Source organism: Quercus robur, chromosome 3, assembly GCF_932294415.1.
Source record: "Quercus robur chromosome 3, dhQueRobu3.1, whole genome shotgun sequence".
Lineage (NCBI taxonomy): Eukaryota > Viridiplantae > Streptophyta > Magnoliopsida > Fagales > Fagaceae > Quercus > Quercus robur.
Window position 1 is genome coordinate 57,724,971 of NC_065536.1, and position 24,799 is coordinate 57,749,769.

The 24,799-nt window shown below is 32.8% G+C and overlaps 2 protein-coding genes across 2 annotated transcripts; one reads left to right on the plus strand and one right to left on the minus strand.

Moving 5' to 3' along the window:
* Positions 1–2,490: 2,490 nt before the first annotated feature.
* LOC126718543 (U4/U6 small nuclear ribonucleoprotein Prp31 homolog) lies at positions 2,491–8,701 on the minus strand. Its single transcript, XM_050420805.1, has 9 exons — positions 8,543–8,701; positions 8,374–8,425; positions 7,474–7,539; positions 7,241–7,378; positions 5,104–5,996; positions 4,933–5,003; positions 4,357–4,459; positions 4,090–4,165; positions 2,491–2,852 (listed from the first exon to the last, which is right to left on the minus strand). The coding sequence occupies exons 2-9, from the start codon at positions 8,374–8,376 to the stop codon at positions 2,745–2,747; spliced, it is 1,458 nt and encodes a 485-aa protein (XP_050276762.1). The 5' UTR covers positions 8,377–8,425; positions 8,543–8,701; the 3' UTR covers positions 2,491–2,744.
* Positions 8,702–19,642: 10,941 nt separating this feature from the next.
* On the plus strand, positions 19,643–24,738 carry LOC126718544 (spermidine synthase 1). Its single transcript, XM_050420807.1, has 9 exons — positions 19,643–20,021; positions 21,865–21,941; positions 22,036–22,158; positions 22,897–23,001; positions 23,273–23,345; positions 23,421–23,492; positions 23,591–23,786; positions 24,218–24,347; positions 24,453–24,738. Exons 1-9 carry the CDS (start codon positions 19,838–19,840, stop codon positions 24,516–24,518), a joined length of 1,026 nt encoding a protein of 341 aa, XP_050276764.1. The 5' UTR covers positions 19,643–19,837; the 3' UTR covers positions 24,519–24,738.
* The last annotated feature ends 61 nt before the right edge of the window (positions 24,739–24,799 follow it).

Consider the following 24,799-nt stretch of genomic DNA (forward strand, 5'->3'; position numbering starts at 1 on the left):
AACAAAACAGTATATGAACAGTGAAAATGGTCTCCTTAAACGCGTGAAAGTGAAAAAAAAAAGAAAAAAAAAAAAGAAAGGGGAAAAATGTGGACGCGGATTCAGCAAACGCTGAATCCAAACCCACCCAAAGCCTCCCCATCAGATTAAACAAAGCCAATCACGTTTTGCCTCTAAAACCACAACTTTAGAAGAAAAGTCCATACAACCATGAAAGAGCAACACAATTGTGATGCCCAAAGGTGAAAATAATGGTGCCAAAGAGTTTTCTCTCTCTCCCTCACCACCTCTCTCAAATTCCTCTTCCTGCTATATGTACAAAACAATTTTAGATTTAATGAATTACGCATATTTTTTCTCTCTTTGTTGTTTTGTACTTTGATTCCACTTTTGTGGTGCACCATTAGCCTCTACTCACTAATTATTAAAATTTTGAACTTGACTATCTCAAAATAATCATGTTAAATGAACCCAAGGGGAGTTTTGGGCTTGTTCTAGCATTTCAGCCCTTGTCACAAAAACATCCCGGACAATAGTTAGATGTTAATGAAATATATTTGGAAGGTTTTTTTTTAAAATAAATAAATACTATAGCATTTGTAATTTATTATGGTACTACTCACACATATTCAACATATTTTAAAACATGCCTTTTAGGTTACTTTTACAATCATTTTAGAGAGAAATTAACTTTTACTTGTAATAAAGATGCAAGCAAATAATCAAAATAGTTTTTTCCAATGAAAAAGCAATAATTTCAATTCAAGGGACAAAATTAAAAGACAAAATTATAAAATAATAATAAAAAACCTTAAAAAAATATCAATCGATATTAATAATAAATAAATAAACAATTGTTATGACATTTTTGATATGCTAATTTTAAAATGTTGTAAATTTGTTGACATTTTGTTATGTCTCTAAAATTACTTTATTATTAATATTATTATTTGTATAATATTAATATGGGATCCATTAATTGAGTTGCTGTGGCTGGTTAGAAAGGAAAAAATTTTGGGGAATGCTGTGATGTGGCAAAATCGAGTGTGACAGTGGCTGAACTAAAGTGAGAGTTTGGTGTTTTTTTTCTTTAGTGCTAGACTGCTTAATTAAAGTAGGATAGGTTTACGGCTTTTTTTCTTATGCCTGTGGAATGGTTTGGTTACTGTGGGGAATGCTTCTTTGTTTTCTTTCTCATGTCAAGAGGGGCAAGAACTTAAAAAGTTAAATTTTTTGTTCATTTAAAAGATTAGTTACAAGGAGCCAGGGGGCATGTGCCCCCTCTTGCCCCACTTGGCTCCGCCTTTAGTAACAATTTCATTACATGATCTATTTAATAATCAATTTAGCAACAAATAAAACATGCCCTTAAATTCAAGAAATCTAAAAATTGAATTTTTCAATCATTTAACATAACTGAGACAAGGTAAGTTTGTTTAAATAATTATCCCAATGTTCGAAATCGACCAATAGGTACGATTATCTTGGTCATAGCAATGCATAATTATTGATTAGTATAATACTCTACAAAATTATACCTAGCGTAGTTGGGAACCAACATATATGTATCATATCATTCATATCTTAGCATAATACTCCAAAAAGTTATACTTATGATCTGTTTAGGATCCATTTATTTTATTGAAACTGAAAACTTTTTTATGAAAGTACTGTATATAAAGGTAAAAATTAATTAAAATAGTACAATAAGACTCATGAAAAGTAAAAAATACAGTGAAGCCCATGAATAGTTAAACAAGTGGGCAAATAATAAATTATCCAAACAGACACCTAGAGTCTATTTGGATACCGCTTATTTTGTTAAAACTAAAAACTTATTAATGAAAGTATTGTAAATAAAGATAAAAGTTAGCTGAAATAATACAGCGGAACTAACGAATAGTACCAAAAAGTGCAGTGAAATCCATGAATAGTAGCAAAAATAAACTAAATTGTAAAATAATTTTAATTTTTCATTAGTATCCAAACACACACTTAGTGTCTGTTTGGCTAGTTTATTTTTTGCCAACTTATTTTACTATTCAGCTTATTTTTCTTATTATTTATGGATCCCACTACACTTTTTGGTACTATTCCTGAATCTCACTGTACTATTTTAACTAACATTTACCTTTATATATAGTACTTTCAACAAAAAGTTTTCAATTTCAGCAAAATAGACGAATCCTAACAGTCCCTTAGTATAGCTGGGAACCAACCTATACGTATCATATGTTTTCAGATTCAAGACAATAATCTTCCAAATGGTCTGAGCTTTCTAATCTAATTGGTTCACACTAAGTCAAAGAGGCAGGCTTCTATTAAGTTTGATACATATCTAGCATAATGTACAAATTTAATTCTTAAAAAGATACTCATTAAGGCATGATTAGTGAGAACTGTTAGTAATCTTTTAATCGTATCATTTTCCTATCCTTTCCTCAATATGTTCAAGCCTAATCTCAATAGGAAAAGTCATTTCAGCCAACAAAGAAAAAAGATGTGCTTCACCATTCTTTTTCATGTAATTTCAATCATTCTGGGAAAAGAAATCTCTCAATATGTTTACATTTTGGGTTAAACGCTAGCTAATGTTGAATACTGAAGTTACTTGTAGTTCAGGTTGATTTCCCACCTGATGCCAAGGGAAAAATCTTATGACAAGAGTTTCCTTTTATCATATTCCTCAAACTAGCATCATTCAATGTACACAGACTGAAGAGAGGAAAGCAGCATAAAACGCTTCAGGTCCGCTTGATCTTTGAAAATGTTCCTGTCTCAGAGAAGTATGTGCTTTGAATTCCACTGCCAAGCTGGTGGGCATGAGCCTGCGGGTTACTGAGCTCTATGCCCTGTAGAGGAAAATGGCAATTAACATATGATTGACATGAATATGCGACAAAAAGATTAAACAAATTAAAATAGCAAAAAGGTTATGAGTAAATCCAATCAGTTTAGGATAGCAGAGAAGTTGAGCATTTGGTAAGGACTCTATAAAACATCTAGGACTTAGTTCAAAAATAAAGCTGCACACTTAAAATAGATTCATTGCACATCCGCTACATTGGCTGGTTAAAAGACCAACTATTTATGTAGGTTTCATGCACCATAGTACCATGAACTAATTAGAAGAAAACAATACTATCCTATCCAAAACAACTTTTCCTCAGCCATTTTAGTAACTTCCATTTTTGCAACATCTTGCTGACCAGAAGCTTATCACTGACCATACAATAAATATCCTTATCTGATTCAGCCTCTAATAGAGATTAACTCTAGGAACTTGTAATGGTTTAAATCAGTCTAAATGAGGCTCATCTCCATTTGTATTTGAACCGGACAGAAACCAGTTCATGATCAATTGTTCAGATACATGGTGCATAAGGCACCATCATTCCATATTCGCTGAGATTGTAAAACGGAAAGTTACAGAATTTGAAAAGAAACAAGGAGAACAATAACAAACCAAGAGAGAAGGAGAATGGCATTCATGTAGCTGTCATCAACCTGTCCTCAGCAGCTCAGGCTTTAATTTAAGGGCAAAGAACAAGGATCGCATGAAATCACTTTTGAAGAGATGAAGGAAATGGCAATGGCCAGATCAAGGAGAGGTAGACAATGTTGAGAGGGTGAAAGCATGGATCTTCCCACACCATCAGGTCAGCAATATATAGCCCAGGGCAAAGAAGAGGGTAAAGAAGACCCAATTGGTTAGGCAGAGGAGAGTCAAAGCGTCCCAGTATGTGTTTAAATGAGTGACGCGTTTGACACCTCAGATTTTTTGAAATAAGATCTTGACCATGAACTGACCACCTATTCATTTGAAATACAATTGGAGTGAACAGAAACCCTATCCTTAATTCAATTGCTAACTTATTATACCATGTGAAACTGAAATTTCATAGATGACTAAGAAAATAAGCATGCCAACAAACGCTATCATGAGGTATGGTCAATTTTGGCATAAATTCTTATAGCAGACCTTCAGGCTTCCTACAAAATTTTCTTAAATTTTAGTTAACCATATCTGCTTCACTTTAGAAGCCTATATACAGAGAGTTCATGGAGAGAGTACAAAGTTCTACAAACCTGCACAGGTGTAAATGCTAAACTTGAAGTCAATCCTGAGGAGGCACCACTGCTTCCATAATTCTTTTCCTTAAACCTGTAGTGAATGAAGTAAAGAGACAAGGTTGGTGATATGATTTAGCTGATAGGAAGCCCGTCTGAAATAGAAATGGTAATCCAATCTAAACTACTGCAACTTGTAAAAGAAACCAGTAATAAGCTATTAAGACTAGCAGCAAGCCCAGAAATACAAATATACAGGAATAGAAAGCAGCAGTAGAAATAGACCTCTTAGCAGCTTTGGCAGCAAGTTTGCTCTGACCAACTGATACCCGCAGCTTGCCACTCCCAGCCTGACCAAGCATTCCATAACCCTCCCCCAGTCCATCACCTATCATCAAGAAGCATAAACAGTAAGGAGAATAGAATAGATAACATTAACCATTGACATACAATTGCATTGAAGGGCTATAAGTTTTTATTTTTTTGATAAATAACGAAACTTTTATTAAATAAAACGCAAATCCAAGTACACCCCTAGGGAGCAGTACAACCAACATTGAAGGACCATAAGTTACAATATGAAAATGGTATTCTGATGGATACACCAAGAAAGATGCTAACAAATAGAGATATTCACCTTCATTATCAAAAATGCAATCCAAAGATTTTAAATTCAATAAATAAAAGGGACTGACTTCAACAACAGAATTCGAAAATGAACACTTTGACAATAGGCATTTGTTGGACTTGCATATGTCAATATATTTCTATGATTCATTAAAGCATTCGTACCAATTATGAACCAAAAATTTTTGGAACAATTGACAAATTTAACATTTGAGCAGCTGAAGACAACTTTACCTAAAGAACTCTCTTCGGGAACACCAAATTGCATCCTGTTAGCCAGCTTCCTCATGTCTGTAATCGCATATCTGAAATATTAAATATCAGCAAAAGTATGACATAGTATCAAATTAATAAATGATCAAAAGAAGAATTTAAACTTTGAAAGAAATTGAAAAACTTAACCACCTTTCCTTCATCTTCCTTAGCCGACGACCACCTCTCTTCTTTTTAGGCTCAGAATCAGGCACTGGCAGTGGTTTAGGTTGCTTCGCAGGTGGAGGCTCTTGCCACTTCTCAATTTTCTTACAGATCTCTTCCCGTAACCCTCTTCCAGTTTTCCCTGATGGATCTCCTCTGGTGGAATCTACTCTTGCTGCAAGTGTTGACTTTGAAGCCAAGATCCGACAAGCACGCATCCTCAAAGAAGGAGGTGTAGTTTGGAATATCTCTGTTTGCTCAATATAACCCACACGAAATTGCGATGTTGCAGTTGAAAACCCAGCAAGGTTCTTTTTCTTTGCACCAAGAAGCTGAACATTACAAGCAGGCATCTTAGCTAATGATACAAGACCACCTGCTGTCCCCATTAGTTTCGCTGCAACAGCACTACCAACAATAGCAGAAAGATTTGGGGCAATATAACCCATTCTACTTTCTACAAAGTCAAGGACCTTTTTCTTTGCTGCATCAAGAGCAAGAGCTCGATCACATGCATCAATGGTCTTACTAAGAATTTCCTCGGGAAGTGGCTTGCCACTTGTAGTTGATGCTGTAACTGACACTACCATAATGATAGCTGAGGGTAAAAGACCTTCCAGATCAACAAGGGTCAAATCCATTTCATTTGCAATCTTCTTAACAACACGAGCATAATCAATTGGGTGATGCACAAGTGATTCAAGCTCTGGAAATTTCAACCGGTACTTGTCACGTATAAAATTGTGGATAATAACAATTTCATTCTCAATGTCAACCGACAAAGCATTACAGTCCACAATCAGCTGGTACTCAGGATCATCTTCCAAAACCATTCCATGATTTGTCATATCAGAACCATTCTGGAGTGCATCCTCCACTTTCTGCCAGTCAGAAACCATGTTACCACTATATCAACAATAACATGCATATCCAGTGAAAAAAAAGAAAAAAGAAAAAAAAAGGCTTAGACAATGGTCAAATTATACACATAATCCCTGCAAAAAAAGACATAGCAAGACTTAAAAGGATTAAAGAAAACAATACCAAAAAAATAAAATAAAAAGGGAAGATTGCTGAATCTACAGTACAAGAGAGAGCTGAAAGGCTGAAACTAACATGTTCCACTATAGAACTGTAAAATATTACAAGCACCACCACCAAGCCTTAGTCCCAAAATTTTAGGGTCAACTATAGACCCTCAACAAAGCAGTCTAGTTTCTGCCATTCTGTTTTATCTGAAGTCAATACTCCATGTTATTTCCTTAATTGACAAGTCATTTTATACTACTATAAATTTTACCTCTGGTCTTCCTCTATGTTTTTTTCCATTCCCTCAACTTGATTAAATTCACTCTTTCTCACCAATGCATTAACCGCTCTTCTCTGAACATGACCAAACCATCCAAAACGACTCTCCCTTATTTTTTCATCAATAAGGACCACTCTTATCTTTAAGAGGATTTCCTAATTTCGAATCCTTCCTTATATTTCCATTTATCCATTCTTAATTCAGCTACACTAATTTTATGAATATGTTGCTTCTTCATAGCCCAACATTCAATATGATAGAGCATAATTGGTCTCATAGAAACCTTATAAAACTTTCCCTTTAACTTAATTGGTACACAACGACCACACAATACTCGTGATGCGCTTCTCCACTTTGTCCATCCTGCTCTTATCCTATGATTTGCATCCTTTTCAATCTTTCTCCATCTTCATGAATTATTGATCCAAGATACCGAATTCTCTCAGTTTTTAGTATCTCTTGACAAGCAAGTCTTACATCCCATCATCTTTATTTCTACTTTTACTAAAAGTATATTCCATTTACTCTTATTTACTCCTACTTAACTAAAAACCTTGAAATTCTTAAACATCTCGCCAAATTTCTAACAATTTCTAACTTGACATAAACTCCACGTCTACTCTCATCCACTAAAACTATATCATCTACAACTAGAACATTTAATAATTTAAAAAAATAAAAATGAAAATAAAAAAACATATGAATATAACTTAATAAAGCTCTATGCACAACATAAACATAAAAGTTTCAGTTTTCTCTTTATTGCATGCCATGTGCTATGGTGAAAATAAAAGCACACGTAAGATATGGAATAACCTGCATAATATCAACATATCTCTGTGTTTTCTGCAATTTTGAAACACTATCCAGGTCATCATAGTTAAGAGTTTCTATGTCCGCCATGTCCCCATCAACATCTTCTTCCATATTTCCAGCACCAACTTCATCTTCCTCCTGAAAGAAGATAAGAACATAATCATATATATGATATCAAAGCTAAAACAATATTAACTGAGAGATTTCACAGAAACCAACAACAGAATACTCACAATAAGATCAGCTTCATTGTCAGATAGTTCATCAAGGTCTGCAAGGAAAGAATCAGCAAGAGTTGCCTGCAATCAACCAAAACTCAGTAAATATATATATATATATATATATATATAAAGTATGACCACATTTATATTGTTTTTGGGAATAAAATTAAAATTTCCCAAAAGCAAGCAACAATTAATCAAAAGCTCAAGTAGTTCATTGCAGGTTTATCCGTTTATGTACCAACAAGCCATGATCAGAACTCAGAGAACAAGATCATTACTATCCCAAAAGATGACTATCAAGTGCAGTAGAAACCTTAGCTTGTTTTATTCATTCCAGTCATAACCTTTTTTTGTGCAAAACTCCTCACACAACACAAATTAAAGTTATGAACAATGAAACAACCATTAAAAGTGCAGTATTATGAGAAATGTTGTCTACAACACTTTCACAACAAATCCTCGATGGCAGGTTGTTACTAATAGGCAAAAAAGTAATTTTAGTGGTGGAGTCAGATTAAAAACCCATAAAAACCTGCCACTTAGGATTTGTTGTGAAAATGTTGTGGTCGGAGTACTTCGGACTCCCTAAAACAAAACTCCAATAGACTAAATTGCCCAGATGGTTCTCTCATATAATACAAACCCCAATATTGGCCAAGAAAATTATTCCCATATCTGAACCTATCTCATTCATATTCATATACCTATAACCCAACTCTTCAATTTTGCCATGAAATAACATTTTTCAAAAAGCAACTGCTACATTTTCTCTAATTTAAGCATAGCCCCAAAAAGAAACCAACTTGAACAATGATTCGAAAACCCAAAAGGAATCTATACATATGGTAAATCAAATCAAATCATTAAAATCACACAACCCAAAAGAGAGAGAGAGAGAAAATCACTAACCATTCTTTAAAGAGTTAAGAGAAGAAGCTGAGGTTGAATTTGATCTTATTCCCTGAATTCAACAGAAAAGGAATGGAGAGGAAAAGGGTTAGGGTTTAATAATCGAAATCCCTAAATTGAGAGGAAATCCTAATTTGAGAACGATAGAATAGGAAAAGAGAAATAGTACCTTTGCGGAAAATTGAGACTGTAGATTCTGGATACGCCTCAGTAGAACACTAATCGAAGAGAAGATGATAAGAGACTTGTGGAGAGCGGTATAATTACAAGTAGTGTGAGTTTGGAATAGCTCACTAAACCGACTTTTCGACAAGAGGAGGTTTTTTTTTTTTTTTTTTTCGTATATATATATATATATTGATAAATTTCATATATATTTTTGAATAAAAATTAAGGATAAAGCCTTTTTTTTTTTAATAGAAAAAGTTAGAATATGATAAAATTATATTTTAGTAGTTTGTTTATGGGTCTGTTTAGATACCGCTTATTACTGAAAAAAATACTGTAGTAAAATAATTTTTAAATGTGTGAATAATGCCGTAAGACCCAATTTTAAAAAAAAATTGCTAAAATCCGTACTTACGGGCCCCGTAAACAATGCACAGGAGCCATACAAAAAAACGCAGACGCGCACGTCTACTGTTTGCTATTGCAAAACAATATTTTAAATTTTAAATAAACATTTGTAAAAATATCATAAGGAATTACTGTTGCGAAACAAAGTTTTGGATTTTAAAAATATATTTTTAAACTCTCAAAACATCTAATCAAACAGACACTTAACTCAAGTGTGTTTTGTCCTCTTTGCACGTAGTTTTTTTTTTTTTTTTCTTTTTTAATACAAGATAAAATTTCTACTTTAACCTAATCTAAATATATATGTATTTGAAACTCTCTCTTGGAGACTTGAACCCCAACCCTTACCCTCCTAATGAGTTGAATTAATTGATACAAAGACTCACATTTATTGTTCAAATCCCCTACTTCTTTGTTATAACTTATAATAATCAAATTATAAAATATATATATATATATATATATATTAATTAGTGATTTAATTTTAAAAATCACTTTCTCAAGATTTAGTTAGTTTTCACTTTATGTTCTCGTGATTTTTAAGGAGTTTTAACTTTGTAATTGGGATTAACTCCATTATACAACTATGACCAAAATTGTCATATTGAAGGCATTTTCAACTTGGCCAAAGGAACAAAATGTTTCGACACTAGTTAATATTGATATATGATTTTGGGGTTACCAATATATAAGTTGAAGCGTAATATTTATTATTGTTACATTTCTGTTGAGTCACATTAGCGTCGTATTTTAGTCCACTTCAGTTTGTTTGGTCTATATCGGTCTATTTCTATCCACTTCGATCTATTCAATCCAGTTCGGTCCATTTGGTCCATTTCAGTCCGTTCGGTCCATTCAACCTGATTCAGTCTACTTCAGTCCATTCAGTCCATTTCGGTCTACTTCAGTCCATTCTGTCCCATTAGGTCCACTTCAGACCATTCAGTCCATACAGTCTACTTTGGTCCATTTCCATGCACTTCGGTCCATTTTATCTAGTTTGATCTATTTTGTCCAGTTTAGTCCATTTCGGTCCAGTTAGGACCACTTCATCAATTCTCTTATTAAGAGTTGCTTCCCGTAGTGACTTGCCACTTATACTTGATGCTGTAACTGACACTAGCATGATGAAATCTGAGAATAAAAGACCTTCCAGCTCAACCAGGGTCAAATCCATTTCATTCCCAATCTTCATAACAACATGAACATAAATCAATTGGGTGAGTGAGGCACAAGTGATTCAAGCTCTAGAAATTTCAACCAGTACTTGTCACGAATAAAATTGTGGATAATAACAATTTCATTCACAATGTCAAACTGACAAAGCACACCAGTCCACATCAGCTGGTCATCTTTCAAAACCATTCCAAGATTTGAGTTATCAGAACCTTTCTGAAGTGCATCTTCCACTTTCTGCCATTCAGAAACCATGGTAACCTTTGCATCAACATGCGTATCCAATAAATTAAACAAACAAAGCACAGCGCAGGCAATGGTCAAATTATACACCTAAAAAAAGACAGCTCACGGCTCTATAAAGAAAAAAAAAATGAATATAACTTAAAAGCTCTATGCACAACATAAAATATAGAAGCTTCAGTTTTTCCTTGTTATGTTATGGTGAAAACAAAAGCACACTTCACACACAAGTTGTGGATACCTGCATAATATCAATATATATCTCTGGTTTTTTTTTTTTTTTTGCAGTTTTGAAACATGATCGAGGTCATCATAGTAAGAGTTTCAATGCCCATGAGCCCATCATTTCCCATCAACATTTTCCTGATGAGAGAGCTATTACTATGAGTATAAGGTTGTTTTGACCTTTGGGTATGCCTTTTTGAAGAAATTTCCTCTTTATAAGTTATTGACTAATTTACTCTTATGATCCTAGCAATGTTTGTGACTAATTAGGCCAAAAGAAATGACGTAGATTTGTTGGTACTTAGCAATTAGAAATGAAATTATTTAGTGGACCAAAATAATAAAGAAAGAGTTTCAATTATGAATTAGGCCAAACATCTCTTTCTTATGTTTGACACTTTTTCGTAATCAAGCATTTTTTTTATTCCTTAATGTAGTAATCCATTTCCCTAAAACATTATTAGAATTCGGTTGATAGGGGTATACTACAAATGATGTAGAGAAGTAATATTAATTTAGAGGACATGAAAAAAGCTGAAAGGTTTTATAAAACTTGTTTGGGTTGAAGGGATTATAAAAAAGAGTAAGATTTAAATACAGTACTTACATACTGTTCCTTAGGTTCTCTCCTTAGGATTATGCCATGTGAATTTTTTCTCATAGGATGAAAGTGTTTTTTTTAGTTAAATAACCACATGGTAAAATCTTAAGAGGAGAATTTAAGAAACAGCACCTAAAGCACTGTATCTAAGTTTTGTCAAAAAAAAAAAAAAAAAAAAACTCTCTAAATTTGATTAGATTTAGACTAATTGTCATATAATTAAATGATCTAAAGACTAGAGTCAATCGCCAATCATTGTTCATAGGTTTGATTAGTGCAGGTCGGTTGGGTTTAATTATTACTATAGAATTTAGAGATTTTTTCAATGGGAACACCAAACTGACGTTACAGTAAATACCCAAAAAAAGAAAAAAAGAAAAAAAAAAAAAAACTCATAAGTCATAAACACATGGATTGCTCGGGTCTGACTTTATAAATTCAGCTGTCCAGAAAGGCACAATACAAATTGGGCCAGCTTAAACCCAATTGCAGGATTGTGGCTTTTCACACTATCAATCTTTATTTTTCTTAGTAGAAAAAAAGAAAAAACAAAATGATTGTTGTTCACACTAACCCACACAACACCGGACACGCACACATTTTGCACTAAAATCGTGATTTTAAAGACAAAATTTCAGTGTAAAATGTGTGTACGTGTAAGGTTGTGAAGGATAAGACGTGTCATGTATGTAATAAACACTACCGCAAAAAAAGAAACTAACTTTTTCTTTTCTTAAATTTTCACACTATGAAACTACTTATGTTACTTGAATGCCTCCAACATAGATTCTAAAGTCAATCATCACAAAAACTGTTCCTTTTCAATTCAAGTATCATCCCAATTCATAGAATGTTGGAAGGATATATTCCTCTTTTTCTTTTTTGTGTTTTGGACCCCAAAAATGAAAAATGAGTAATGAACTTGAATTTTGGAGAAAATGACATGGGCTATGGGAGTGAGACCATTTCCCTTTCTCTCAACCCCAAACGCACGTCTTGCTTCAGAAAATGGTATCAGCATTATGCATGGCTTGCGCGCAGACCAGCCGCCAATAACTGAAGGCACTAATCTTTCTACATAAAGCTCTTTACCCAGTTTACAAGTCAAAGTTTTCGTCTAAATTTTCAAACGAAAGCAACTGCCCACAACTCCACAAGTGATTATTACCAAACAAAGTGTTTACACGCACCATTATTGTCACCCCCCTTACTGCTACGAAAAGGTGAATCCTGCCAAATAGGTGGGAATCCATTGCTAGGATCAGTGGGTCACCTCAATAGACTAGTCTTTAATTAATGAAAAAGAAAAGTCATAAAAAAAATTACTTGAATAAGAAGAAATTCTTCAACAAAATGAAAAATCTAATGAAAAAAAGACCCTTTTTCTTTGCGATAATACGGTTTAGACTCATAAATTTTTTCATAACGGTTAAGATGGTAAGTTGTGAACTTTATTAGCACGTGAAAATTAATAATAACTTATTTTTAAAAGAAAAAAGAAAAAAGAGAAGTTGGGAAAAAGGCATTAGTATCATACTATCATGTTATTCGAAAACAAAACTGGACAGCTTTTAATTTATGGGTTGGTCAACAGGTCAAATAACTTGCAAGCAATGTTGTTTTCTTAGAACAAAATAAAGAAAAAGAAGAATTCCATGGTTCATGTACAATCAAATCAGCCATATGTTCTTTCTCAAAAAAAAAAAAAATCAGTCATATGTTAAAATCATACGCGGAGTTAGGCCCGTTGCATGAAAGAATCCCAAACATAGGAAAGCTACGAAGGTGACATGTGGGCCTTTGTTCAAACTTCAAAAGTAGCAATTTAAAATTAAAAAAATTAAAAGACGTGGCACTTAGTCAAAATTGTTAGAAATAAAGTCTGGTTGGGCAATGAAAGATTTGCTTGAAATATGTAAAGTTTGGAATACTAGAGTTTGGAATATCCATAGGAGATGTGTGTGTGTGTGTTGGGGTGGGGGGTACGTGGATTGATTTACTTTAATTGCGTAGATATAAGAGATATCAACTTAAGATTGTAGATGATTACTTGAATATAAGAGTTTCTATATATATATATATATATATATATATATGAGTTGAGTTCAAGTTATACCTGATGTAACTCTAAGCAAACCTGATAATTTTTAATTAGATATGAATTTAGATAAATCTACCGTTAGATTACATTATCTTTGTATATTCTCCATCCCTACAAAATTAAAAGATGATCAAAGAACAATAGCCATGTTATCAATCAATTATTTAAATTCAAGTTTTTGTTGCTTTAAATAATGCATAAAAAATGAGTTTAGGGATCGAATGGTAAATTACATCTGATTAGCATGAAAATTGGTATGCATGTTAAGAACATATAGAATATTTAATTTAACGGTTGGATTTTCAAAATATAAATTCAATAACAAGTTATTGGGTGGTGCAACATTTCTTAAAATTACACCTGGGTGTCATCAAGTTATTTTTATCTTATTTCTTAACAAAAACATGGTAATTTTGAAATTATGTATTAAAGGGAAAATGTTTCTCTCCCATTCAAACTTCTACTATATTTGAATGTGAATTTTAAAAACCTTAAAAACATGATTTTTTGCATTTAATTTTCATATTTTTTGGCCAAAGATGAGATGCATAGCCATTCATCTGGTTAGAATGGAAACACGTTTTCCATGCCTCAGCCACCTGGAACGGCCTCATCAATTAAACCATGGCCAGGGTAGAGCCCACCACCAAGGTCGGTGGTTACACACCAAATTCAAGCCGTGCATCCGCCGGAAGACCAGGCATTGTCATGACTCATGATTATAACAATGGAGAAAGTTATCACCTCCTCTTCTCATCTTCTTGCACGTGTCTCCTGTATTGGACACTCAAGGTCAAGGAGGACCACCTCAAGAACTTATCTATCATATGAACCGAGAAAAAAGAGAAAAGTTGGAGGTTTTTAAGATTTAATTGAGGTTTTGTGATGATATAATGAATTTAATAATTAATCAAAATTCAAATAAATAGATTAAATGTATAAAAATTAGTAAAATGATTAAATTAAAAATTGATAGAGTTTAGCTACAACTTTTAAAAAATGAATATTGCTACATATTTTGAAAATCTAATCATTGGATTGTATGTTTTTTACACTCTTAATATACATGTCAATTTTTGTGTCAATCGAATAATATTTACTATATGATCCATAAACTTATTTTTTATGCATAATTTTATACTATAAAAACTTGCAATTTAAACAATTGATTGATGATATAGCCATTGATCATTGATTTTCTAGAAATTTTGCAAGTATAGAAGATATAAGAAGAAAATGTAATCTAATGGTGAATTTATCAAAATTTACATTCAATAAAAATATATTGAGTGAAATTGTAGTTTTAATATACAACTAAGTTTGTAGCCAAACTTTGTCTATAAAAAATCTAAAAATAATGAAACACATTTAAAAATGTGCTTTTAAAGTAATCAAAACATCAAACAATAAGAAAAAGATTAATAGAAAATAATAAGCATGATACATAAACCAAGAACATGTTATATTTAATAACTAACTAGCCTCACTAATCCTTTAAAACCAAGTAATTCAATCCCAATAACCAAAACAACTGGAAATGGATACATTTGGAGTTACTTGAGCCCCCAACGACAAGGCGACTACTCAAAGTGGCGTGGGCTGACCTACTTCATTTGAAGTATCAATTTTACCCTTAGCTTAAACATATTTCCTTTTGATTAGCAATATAAGGGTCATAATTGTCAATTTATATGATCACTCCTCTCCCCTTTCATATACCTAACCTACATACTTCGTGTTTAAACATCCAAATAAAGAGAAGATATATTTATTCCCCTTCCTCATACTTAGGGCATGTTCAATACATTATAACGATGATTACTTAAGAATATGAATAAGTTTTACAAGGAGTATAAGAAATTGTTATGAATTGCTATTTAATTTTTTGAACTGGCTCTCCTAGAAATAATATGGCTTTGCTAATGAATGGTAAGAAAGTGACTTCCCATTGTAGCTATCAAGCAATGGGTAGTCAATCCACGAAATCTTTCCTCTCATCTGTCAATCTGTGTTCGTCACTTGTCAGCTCCATCATGCATGTTGACATAGTTTTTTTTTTTCTTTTTTTCTTTCTTTCTAAACTCTTCAAATTTTAATTTATTTGCTCGTGAATATCTTTTCATTGTCATAATTATTGTGAATCAATTGGATTGAAGTATGGTAAGATCATGAAGGCAAAGTGTGAATTTGATAGTGCTTGAATTCAATGGTGACATTGAGAAATAGAGGTTATAAATTGGTAGAAACCAACAAAATCATGAGTAAATTTTGCTTCTTAATTTTCTCTCTAATTTTAGAGAATTAGATTTGGTGGGCCTAGGTGGAAAGCACCCAGACCTCCCCCATTTTTCTCTTGTGAACCAAATAGTGAAAAATCCATATTTTTTATTCACCCACTTTTCACACCAATTAAACACACTCTAAAATATAATGGCACTTAAAATTAGTGTTTTCTTGTCATCATGACTCTTGTAGCCGTGAGGTGGTCTATGGTTCCAATGCAATTCCCCTAAAGTTGTAAGATTTTTTTTTTTTTAATTATTATTTTAGAAAAAACTATTTGTTATGTCCTACGAACAAGCAGTTTTAAATCCATTTTTCAAAAATATTATGTATTAATATTAAAACGTTGCTTGTTTTGATAAGTAAGTGGTTAAAACCTTACATGTTAGAATATCATTCTCTCTCTTTTGTGTGTATGTTTGTTACTCAAAAAAATAAATAAATTTAAATCTATTTTAAAAATAATTTTTTGAAGGGAAAAAAAAATTATGCTATCTCAAACAAACACCAAGGATCCAATACTCAAAAAAGCAGCAAAATAAAATAAAATTATCAAACTGTAGAAAGTGAAGTGTCACTTGACCAAAATTATAGTTTTGTTGTAAACCTTACACCCATGTAATATTACCCATATGCCATTTACGAAAAAGACAATAAATTCAATAAGAAAATTCTAATAAAGTGTCATAAAGGCCTATTAATTGATTCAATTCTGAAATTTGATTTTTTTTTTTTTTTTTTTTTTTTTTTGAGAATCTGAAATTTGAATTGAATGTGAGCAGAATTGGAAAGAAAGAGGTAAATTGTGGCAATACTTTAATTGGATGATTGAGTTTGCCCTTACAGAACAGAGAGAAAATACTTGAATTTCCTTCTTCTTCCTCTTTTTGGAATCTAGTGACTTCATATTTCATTACACATAGTTTGCAACTGATTATATCATTTCTTTTTAGAATTTTCTAATTATTTTGTGTAGGAATAGCTTGAGTTCGAACCCCAATGAAAAAGTCTCCTCAACTTTTTGTACCCAAAAAAAAAAAAAAAAAATGTAGTACCAATTTGCGTGTAAATAAACATTTGTGTTTCACTCTCATCTTCCACTATGCCTGTCTTATCTCTTCAATTTACAAATAAACACGAATGGATGCAATGTACAAGTGATTTTTTTTTTTTTTTTTTTTTTGGGTGAAATTTTAAAAGAAATAGATACAACACAACAAGCATAACACAAGGGCTTCATAGAACATAGTCCTAATCTATCTAACTGAATGAGTCCTGTACACGTGAAATTAGGTTTTTGTTTTTGAAAATTTGATTGAAATGGATGCAACACAACAACGTAGAAGGTCGGACATACATATCCTAATAAAACTCTCTCTGTCACAATTAACGTCAAATTTAGGTTTTTCCCACAGGCATACATCTACAAATGATATAATTGAATCATTTGGGAAACTGGTTTAGTAGTAGAAATTTAGAAATTCTTTATAACTTATTACACCTTTAAGTTCGAGAATTATGAATTCAAATAATAGGAATTCGAATAAGAGTAAGGCTGCATTCGTTTTGCCTGAAAATGATTTCAAGAAATCATTTTACACTAGCTTGTGTGTTTGGTAGCTATAGAAAATTGGGTCAAATGGAAATTGAATTCCCCGTTGACTATAAAATAAGCCTCATCACCCGTAAAACCATTTCAGCCTTTATTTTACTTTCAAATGATTTCCAGACTTGGAAAATAGAAGAGAGAGAGGAAGAGCAAGAAGAGATCGTGCTACCTAAAGCACCACAACCCCCCCCCCCCCCCCAGTTCACACCACCGCCCCCAACCCTAGATCGCACCGGTCTCGTCACTCCCCAGCACCGACAAGACAGCACCGCCGAGATCGCGCCGCCTGAAGCATCTCCAAGATCGCACCCCAGCACTTGTAAGATCGCGCCGCTTGCAGCACCACCTAGATCGCGCTGCTTGAAGCACTATCGAGATCACACCCCAGCACCGGCAAGATCGCACCCATGACCCACCCATGCCCGATCTCTCTCTTTCTCGATTTACCTCTCCCTTTCCCTCAATTGTCGATCACTCTCTTTTCCTCCCTTTCTTCGTTTGACCGAGTTTTTGAGTTTAACGAATGTTTTGTTTTGATTTTTGTTTGGTTTTGTTTTGATTTTTGTTTGTTTTAAGTTTATATATTGAAATTTTCTATTATGAAATTTGTTTGGAAACTGAGAAAATGTGAAAATTTTGTAGGAAAATAGAATTTTCGAAATGTTACCAAATACTAGAAATCGTTTTTCGGATTATTTTCCATTACAGAACCAAACACCCGGATTTCATTTTTCTTACAGGAATTCATTTACCCTTGTATTCATTTTACACTCGAAATTCGATTTACATCGAACCAAACGTAGCCCAAGTCTCATTAGTTTCTATCGTTCTACTTTCCCAAAAAAAAAAAAAAAAAGTCTCATTAGTTTCCGAAACAGTGCCTGTAAGGCAATATAGATATTTAAACAGTGTGGGGACAATAACCATGTGCAAGCCCTTTCTTTTTTTTCTTTAACAAATAAAACAGATGTTGAAATTGTGATATAAGAGTAACCCATCAGCTCATGTAAAATTTTGCCAAATATAAAAAGTAATCTATTTTACATATTTTAAATAAAAAAAAACACTCACATCAATAGATGTAAATTATACATAAATGTACAAGTATTACAGTATATGCACAGTTACTATAACTCATGTATTTAATATTTTAATTTTTTTAATAGTGTTGGGTTTGTGAGAGAGTGGTAGCGAGTGAGGAAATAATAAAAAATTAAAAAAAATTATTAAATAAATGTGTAGAATAAATAAACTAATGTACTTATTTTATAAAAATAAAAATGTAAAATAAAAAAATAATTTTGTTTGGGTACAAAATGGACAGAAAGTTTACATGATGCTCTAAGTTTCCATTTTTGTCACCCAATCAAACCATTGACATTGAATGATGGGCACGGGTCTAAAAAAAGAAAACAGTAGAAAGTAACCGAAAGCTGAAGTGGCAAATTGTGTAAAATTAATCAAAAAACAAGGCTTAATCTATCTTGCACAAACATCCACCAAACATAGATATTCTGAAACCTCAGAAAAGATGCCTACTGAGTCTACTGACAAAAACAAAACGACCAGACCACCGCAAACCCTAATTGAGAGCCCTATCATATACATTGTACTTGAAAAACTAAAAATAAATTAAAATAAATCACAAATATTTAAAAATAACCCTTTTTTAGTAATAAAAAAAATCTTCTCCCCCATATATTAATAAAAAAAAAAAACCCTGTTTTAGTTCCCAAAAAAAAAACCCTTTTTGTGATTAGAGAAATATTCTTTCACATATATTAATAATAATAAAAAATTCTTTTTTTAGTTAAACAAAAGGAAAAGGTTAATTAATGCAGACAATTATTAGTGAATTATTTTAGGAAGAAATGAATTTTATAGGAAAAGAAGAAAATAATTAATGTTTGAGTAGTTTTAAGACCCCACACTATTTCATAATTTTTTACTATAATTTTGACGTGATAGATTGTAAATAGTTGTTTATCATTTAAACAGTTGTGGAAAAGAGTTATGATACTAGATTTTCTCTTAATGTTTTGACAGTTTTTTTTTCCATAAAAATTGATACAAATGTTTTAAAAAAATAGTTTGTTAACAATTACTACCCTTAAAAAGATATGATTAATAAATGTTTTTAAAGTATTTATTAATAAATATTTTAAGAAAGTTCTAATACTATTTTTATAGTAAATATAAAAAACAGTCAAAAAAGCAGTTATTTATTTTTTTTATAAAAAATTTCTAAATGCATCGGTTAGCATTTAAATATTAAAAAAAAAACCTTTTTGGGTAATAAAAAAAATTACTGTATTTTTTTAATTATTTTTAATTTTAATTTTTCCTCATAGGGAAAAGAAAAGAGAAGCCACACAAAGAGGCACAAACACACACAAACACAGTAACACAGTTGCACACAAAAACAAACGCGTCCTTCTTAAGCGGATTCATTCATTTTTTTTAATTGGTTCCCTCTTTATATAAAGCGAAAGAGAAGAGGCAGCGGCAGAGTCCTAAAGATTGTGTGGCTTCTCTCTTTCTCTCTCATTCATTATAAACCGGGTCTCATTTCATTGCCTCTGAGACTCTGTGTTGTGGTTGTGGCTGTGGTTGTGAGGTTCTAGATAGATAGAGATAGAGAGATAGAGAGATGGCTGAAGAGAGTGTTGTGGGGTCTACTGATGTTCACGTGAAGAGGCCAAGAGAAGAAGAGGAAGAGAATGGGGTCTCATCTGTGTCCATGGAGGTTGAAGGGAGCAACAAGGAACAGCAACCTGATTGTATTTCTGCTGTGATTCCTGGCTGGTTCTCTGAGATTAGCCCAATGTGGCCTGGTGGGTCTCTCTCTCTCTCTCTCTCTCTATTTATTTTTCTAAAACCCCATTTCTGTTTATTGTGGAAATATGTGTTTGGTGGTTGGTTTTGTATTGGGTTTCTTTGTGTTGTATTTGTTTGTGGGGTTTATGGCTTTGTAGTTATATGTTGAGAAACTGAGAGAAAAATGGAACATTTTTTGAAAATTTTTGTTTTGTTTAAATGATTTTCTGCATATAAACAGAGCTGTTTATTGATTTTGTATTGGGTTTTATGTTTCTATTGTTTGTGGAGCCTATGCCTATGTAGTTATTATGTTGAGAAACTGAGGGGAAAGTGAAACTTTAATGAAAATCTTATTTTGTTTCAATGAATTTCCGTAACCAGGCAGGGCATTTTGTTGATTTAGTATTGGGTTTTATGTTGTATTGTTTGTGGGGTTTTATGCCTATGTAGTTATATGATGAGAAACTGAGGGAAAAATGACACTTTTATGAAGTATTTGGTTGATGTATTGGGTTTTCTTTTTAATGTTATATTTTTTGCGGGGTTTATGACTATATAGTTGTATGTTGAGAAACTGAGAGAAAAATGAAACATTTTTGAAAATCTCATTTTGTATAAATGATTTTCTGCACCCAAACGGGGCATTTTATTGATTTTGTTTGGGTTTTATGTTTTATTGTTTGTGGGGTTTATGCCTATGTAGTCATATGTTGAGAAATTGAGGGAAAAATAAATTTTTTATGAAAATCTTATTTTGTTTTAATGATTTTCCGCAACCAGAAAGGGCTTTATTGATTTTGTAATTCATATAGGGTTTTTTTTTTTTTTTTTTTTTCATTTTATATTGTTTGTGGGGTTATGCCCATTTAGTTATATGTGGAGTTTGTATGAGTTTTGTGTTAAATTTTCCATCAGTTTTTTTTTTTTTTTTTTTTTTTTTTAATTGTATTGGAGAATCTATGCATAGTATATTGTTTGTTTTGTACTCGTATTCATTCTTGTTTAGTTATTTTTCTAATGATTTGTTCAACTTAAAATGATGGTTATAATTATTTCAACTGGTATTGTTAGATAATACTCGTTTTGTTTCAGTAGTTCTTTTCATGTTTGGGGCTTTGTGTCCTCGGGTTATGGCCAATGAGTTGTGGCTCAAATGGCACCTTGTTACCCAGAAGAACAGGTGGAGGAGGAGCTTGTTGGTTCAATACCCACTCTGTGTGTGACTTTCCAATAGTAGTAATAAAAGAAATCCTTTTCGGGTAGTGTATGTTTATGTGCAGGTTTGAATTTTCATTGATCCTTTTCTGAAGCTTGGTTTGGTGTTTAATGTGTGAATTATCATTTTGTTGCAGACAAATTTTTAGTTATTACTTATGAGCATTTTCTTGTCAGAAATTCCATCAGAAATGTAGTTATAAATAATTGCTAGACATCTGTAAATACTGGTTTGGTTGTTTGATGAGTGAACCTGTCATGTGCCACTCCCTATAGTCTATTGGTAATTTATCTGTTACTTTGAATGATGGAAGATCTTAGGCCAGCAATGATGTTAGAGTTGTATGCCCATATATCTCGCACATACATGTTTGATGTCATTTTTCTATTTGTAGTGTCTATGAAGCTGAATCCCTGTTAAATATTGTAGCCAAATATGGTTTTAAAATAATAGTGCATATTTCTTGATACTGATATGTCTCTTTTGTCAACTCTTATGAATACTACAATCTTCCCTTGACCTCGGTTCATTCAAAATAAATTCCCTTCTATCCACTGTTTCAGATATCTCATCTCGACTATATTAACTGTTCATGCTGCTTAATGCAAAAATCATGAGTTGAGTTTTCTGAAATTATGCAGGAGAGGCACACTCCTTGAAGGTTGAGAAGATCCTATTTCAGGGAAATTCTGAATATCAGAAAGTCATGGTCTTTCAGGTGCATAACGCTCCAGGATTATAGAAATCATCTTTACCTCCACCTATTTCTGGTCTTCCTTATTATTAACTCTGATCTTGTATTCTTCTGTCAGTCATCAACATATGGAAAGGTTCTTGTCTTGGATGGGGTGATTCAACTCACCGAAAGAGATGAATGTGCATACCAAGAAATGATTGTCCACCTTCCACTTTGCTCAATTTCAAACCCAAAGAAGGTCTCCATATACTTTTAGAACTGAAGAGCTGACTTGATATTCTTCCATTGACTTAATTTCTTTTTGATAATTTTCCAACAATCAATCACCCGCTGATCGTTACCTTATGAGTAATGTCATGGCTAGCACCTTGATGACCCTTGTGATCCATTTATAATTATATAATCTTTTTAGCGTATTTCATTTCATGATTTGGATATCTTCATGGCTTACATGTAAAGGTGATTTGTAACGTTATACATATGCATATAATTGAGCAATGGAGGCTTGAAAACTGGTGATAACTTAAAAAATTTGTTTATTACAATTTGGTGCAGGGGACCCTAGAATGATTAACAATGTCTATAAGATGCATTGTCATTAATTGCACCACTGTGATTGTCTTTGGCCTACTGCCTTTAAACTAAACTAATTTTTTTTCTTGGCCTCTTTTTTCCTTTGTCCTTTTCCTGATAGAACTGCAGATGGTTAGTAGTGGAGAAAAAAGTAAAGGAACACATCCATAAAATAGAGAAAAGGCACTTTTTTCTGATAAATACAGTTGTTTTATGGTTTTTTTTTTTATTTAAATATTTTGTAGATTCCAAGTGTTTTGCTGATTGGCACAACTGGTTCTATTTCGTATTGTAGCTGCTGTTGGAGTTATTATATATTCTTATACTGTTGGAGTTATTATATATAAAGTATTCTTTTTGTGCCCTAGTTTTTCAGTTCACTTATCATATCTTCTTTCTTCAGGTTTTGGTTATTGGTGGAGGAGATGGCGGGGTTTTGCGTGAAGTGTCTCGCCATTCATCTGTTGAGCAGATTGATATATGTGAAATTGATAAGATGGTAGTCGATGTGAGTAATAATTAATTAAAAGTCCATCAAAAAAATAATTGATTAAAAGAATGTCAAATTTTTTGTACTAGTGTTAAGTCAGAACATGATGAGAATAGTTGGCTGGATCTCTCTCTCTCTCTCTTCTGACTTTTTTTTAAAAACACTAAAATGAATTTTTGTTGTATTGATCTCTTTTCTACATGAGCTTTAGTGATTTATACATAGATACCCCTATAACATTTATCCATTGTGGAACAACTACTTCAATTGGTAAAATTCATGTTTCCAGGTTTCCAAACAGTTTTTCCCTGCCGTAGCAGTTGGTTATGAGGATCCCCGTGTGACTCTTCATATTGGTGATGGTATGATCAACGAATCTATTTCCTCCTCATCATTCTCCTTCCTATTGTCCATGAACTGATATTTTGATGGTCCAGGAGTTGCATTTTTGAAGGCTGTTCCTGAAGGAACTTATGATGCTGTTATAGTGGATTCTTCGGACCCAATAGGTAAGGATATCTCTGCTACCAATTACATCCTTTATTCCTCATTGTGAACATGAGAAATATATTTTGAATTTAAAAGTTTCAATGTTTAATTTGATCAGGTCCTGCACAAGAGCTTTTTGAGAAGCCATTTTTTGAATCAGTGGCAAGGGCTCTTCGACCAGGGGGAGTGGTGTGTACCCAGGCAGAAAGTATATGGCTTCACATGCACATCATTGAGGACATTGTGAAAAACTGTCGCCAGATATTTAAAGGCTCTGTCAACTATGCATGGACCACAGTGCCCACATACCCAAGGTATATTTTTCTGAAACTTATTTAATATACCTGTCCTTACTACCAAAAACAAAAACCATTCAAAAGAGATTCCCTTGTGTTTGAAGTTTGAACACATATGTGAGTGTGCATGCATGTGCACTCTTTTTTTTTAAGCAGGGTTTAGTGCTGCCATTTTTCTTTGGACTAAACTTACTTGCTAAGTCATCAAAATCATGGCATTTTAAAAATGCAAGCTGTGGCTTTACAGACCACCTTACCTTATTTTTGATAAATCAGTTTGTTTTAATGTTTTTATACCCTATGCTAGGAATGGTCATTTTAACACTTAAGGCCCTCTACTGCTGTTTAGCATCTGCATTTTGTTGTGCTTAGTGTGGGTCAGTGGGTGGCGAATATGAGTGTGCTTATATGATGCTTATGTTTCTTTTATTGATAAATTTGTGTTTCAGTGGGGTGATTGGTTTTATGCTTTGCTCTACTGAGGGGCCTCCTGTTGATTTCAAGCATCCAGTGAATCCAATAGATGCAAATGATAGTCAAAGCAAATCCAAAGGACCCTTGAAATTTTACAACTCAGAGGTGTGATTCTGCTCATCCCCAAGTCTTTTTTTTCTCCCAAATCTCAACACAGGGCTCCTTTAATTTAGTCTAATCTAACAAATCTATCTTTGTTATTATTTTCAGATTCATACAGCAGCTTTCTGTTTGCCTTCTTTTGCAAAGAAGGTAATTGAACCGAAAACAAAATGAGGAAATTTTTTAGAATACAGAGCAGATATGGCTGTTGTAGAGTGCCTTTGATCATCTTCACCAAAATGGTCCATCTAGAAGTAACAATGGAATAAGTTGAGGTTTAAATTGATGTTCTGAGCATTGGATAGAGAGTTGTAGCATGTTTATTGATGGAAAGAGATTGTTTCTGTTCCATATGATCAGTTTTTATTATGGAAATATGGTAATCTTTCTGAGATCTTGCAGTTTTTTTAAATATATATTTTTATGAGTGAGTTTGATCATTCCCAAGAAAAAGG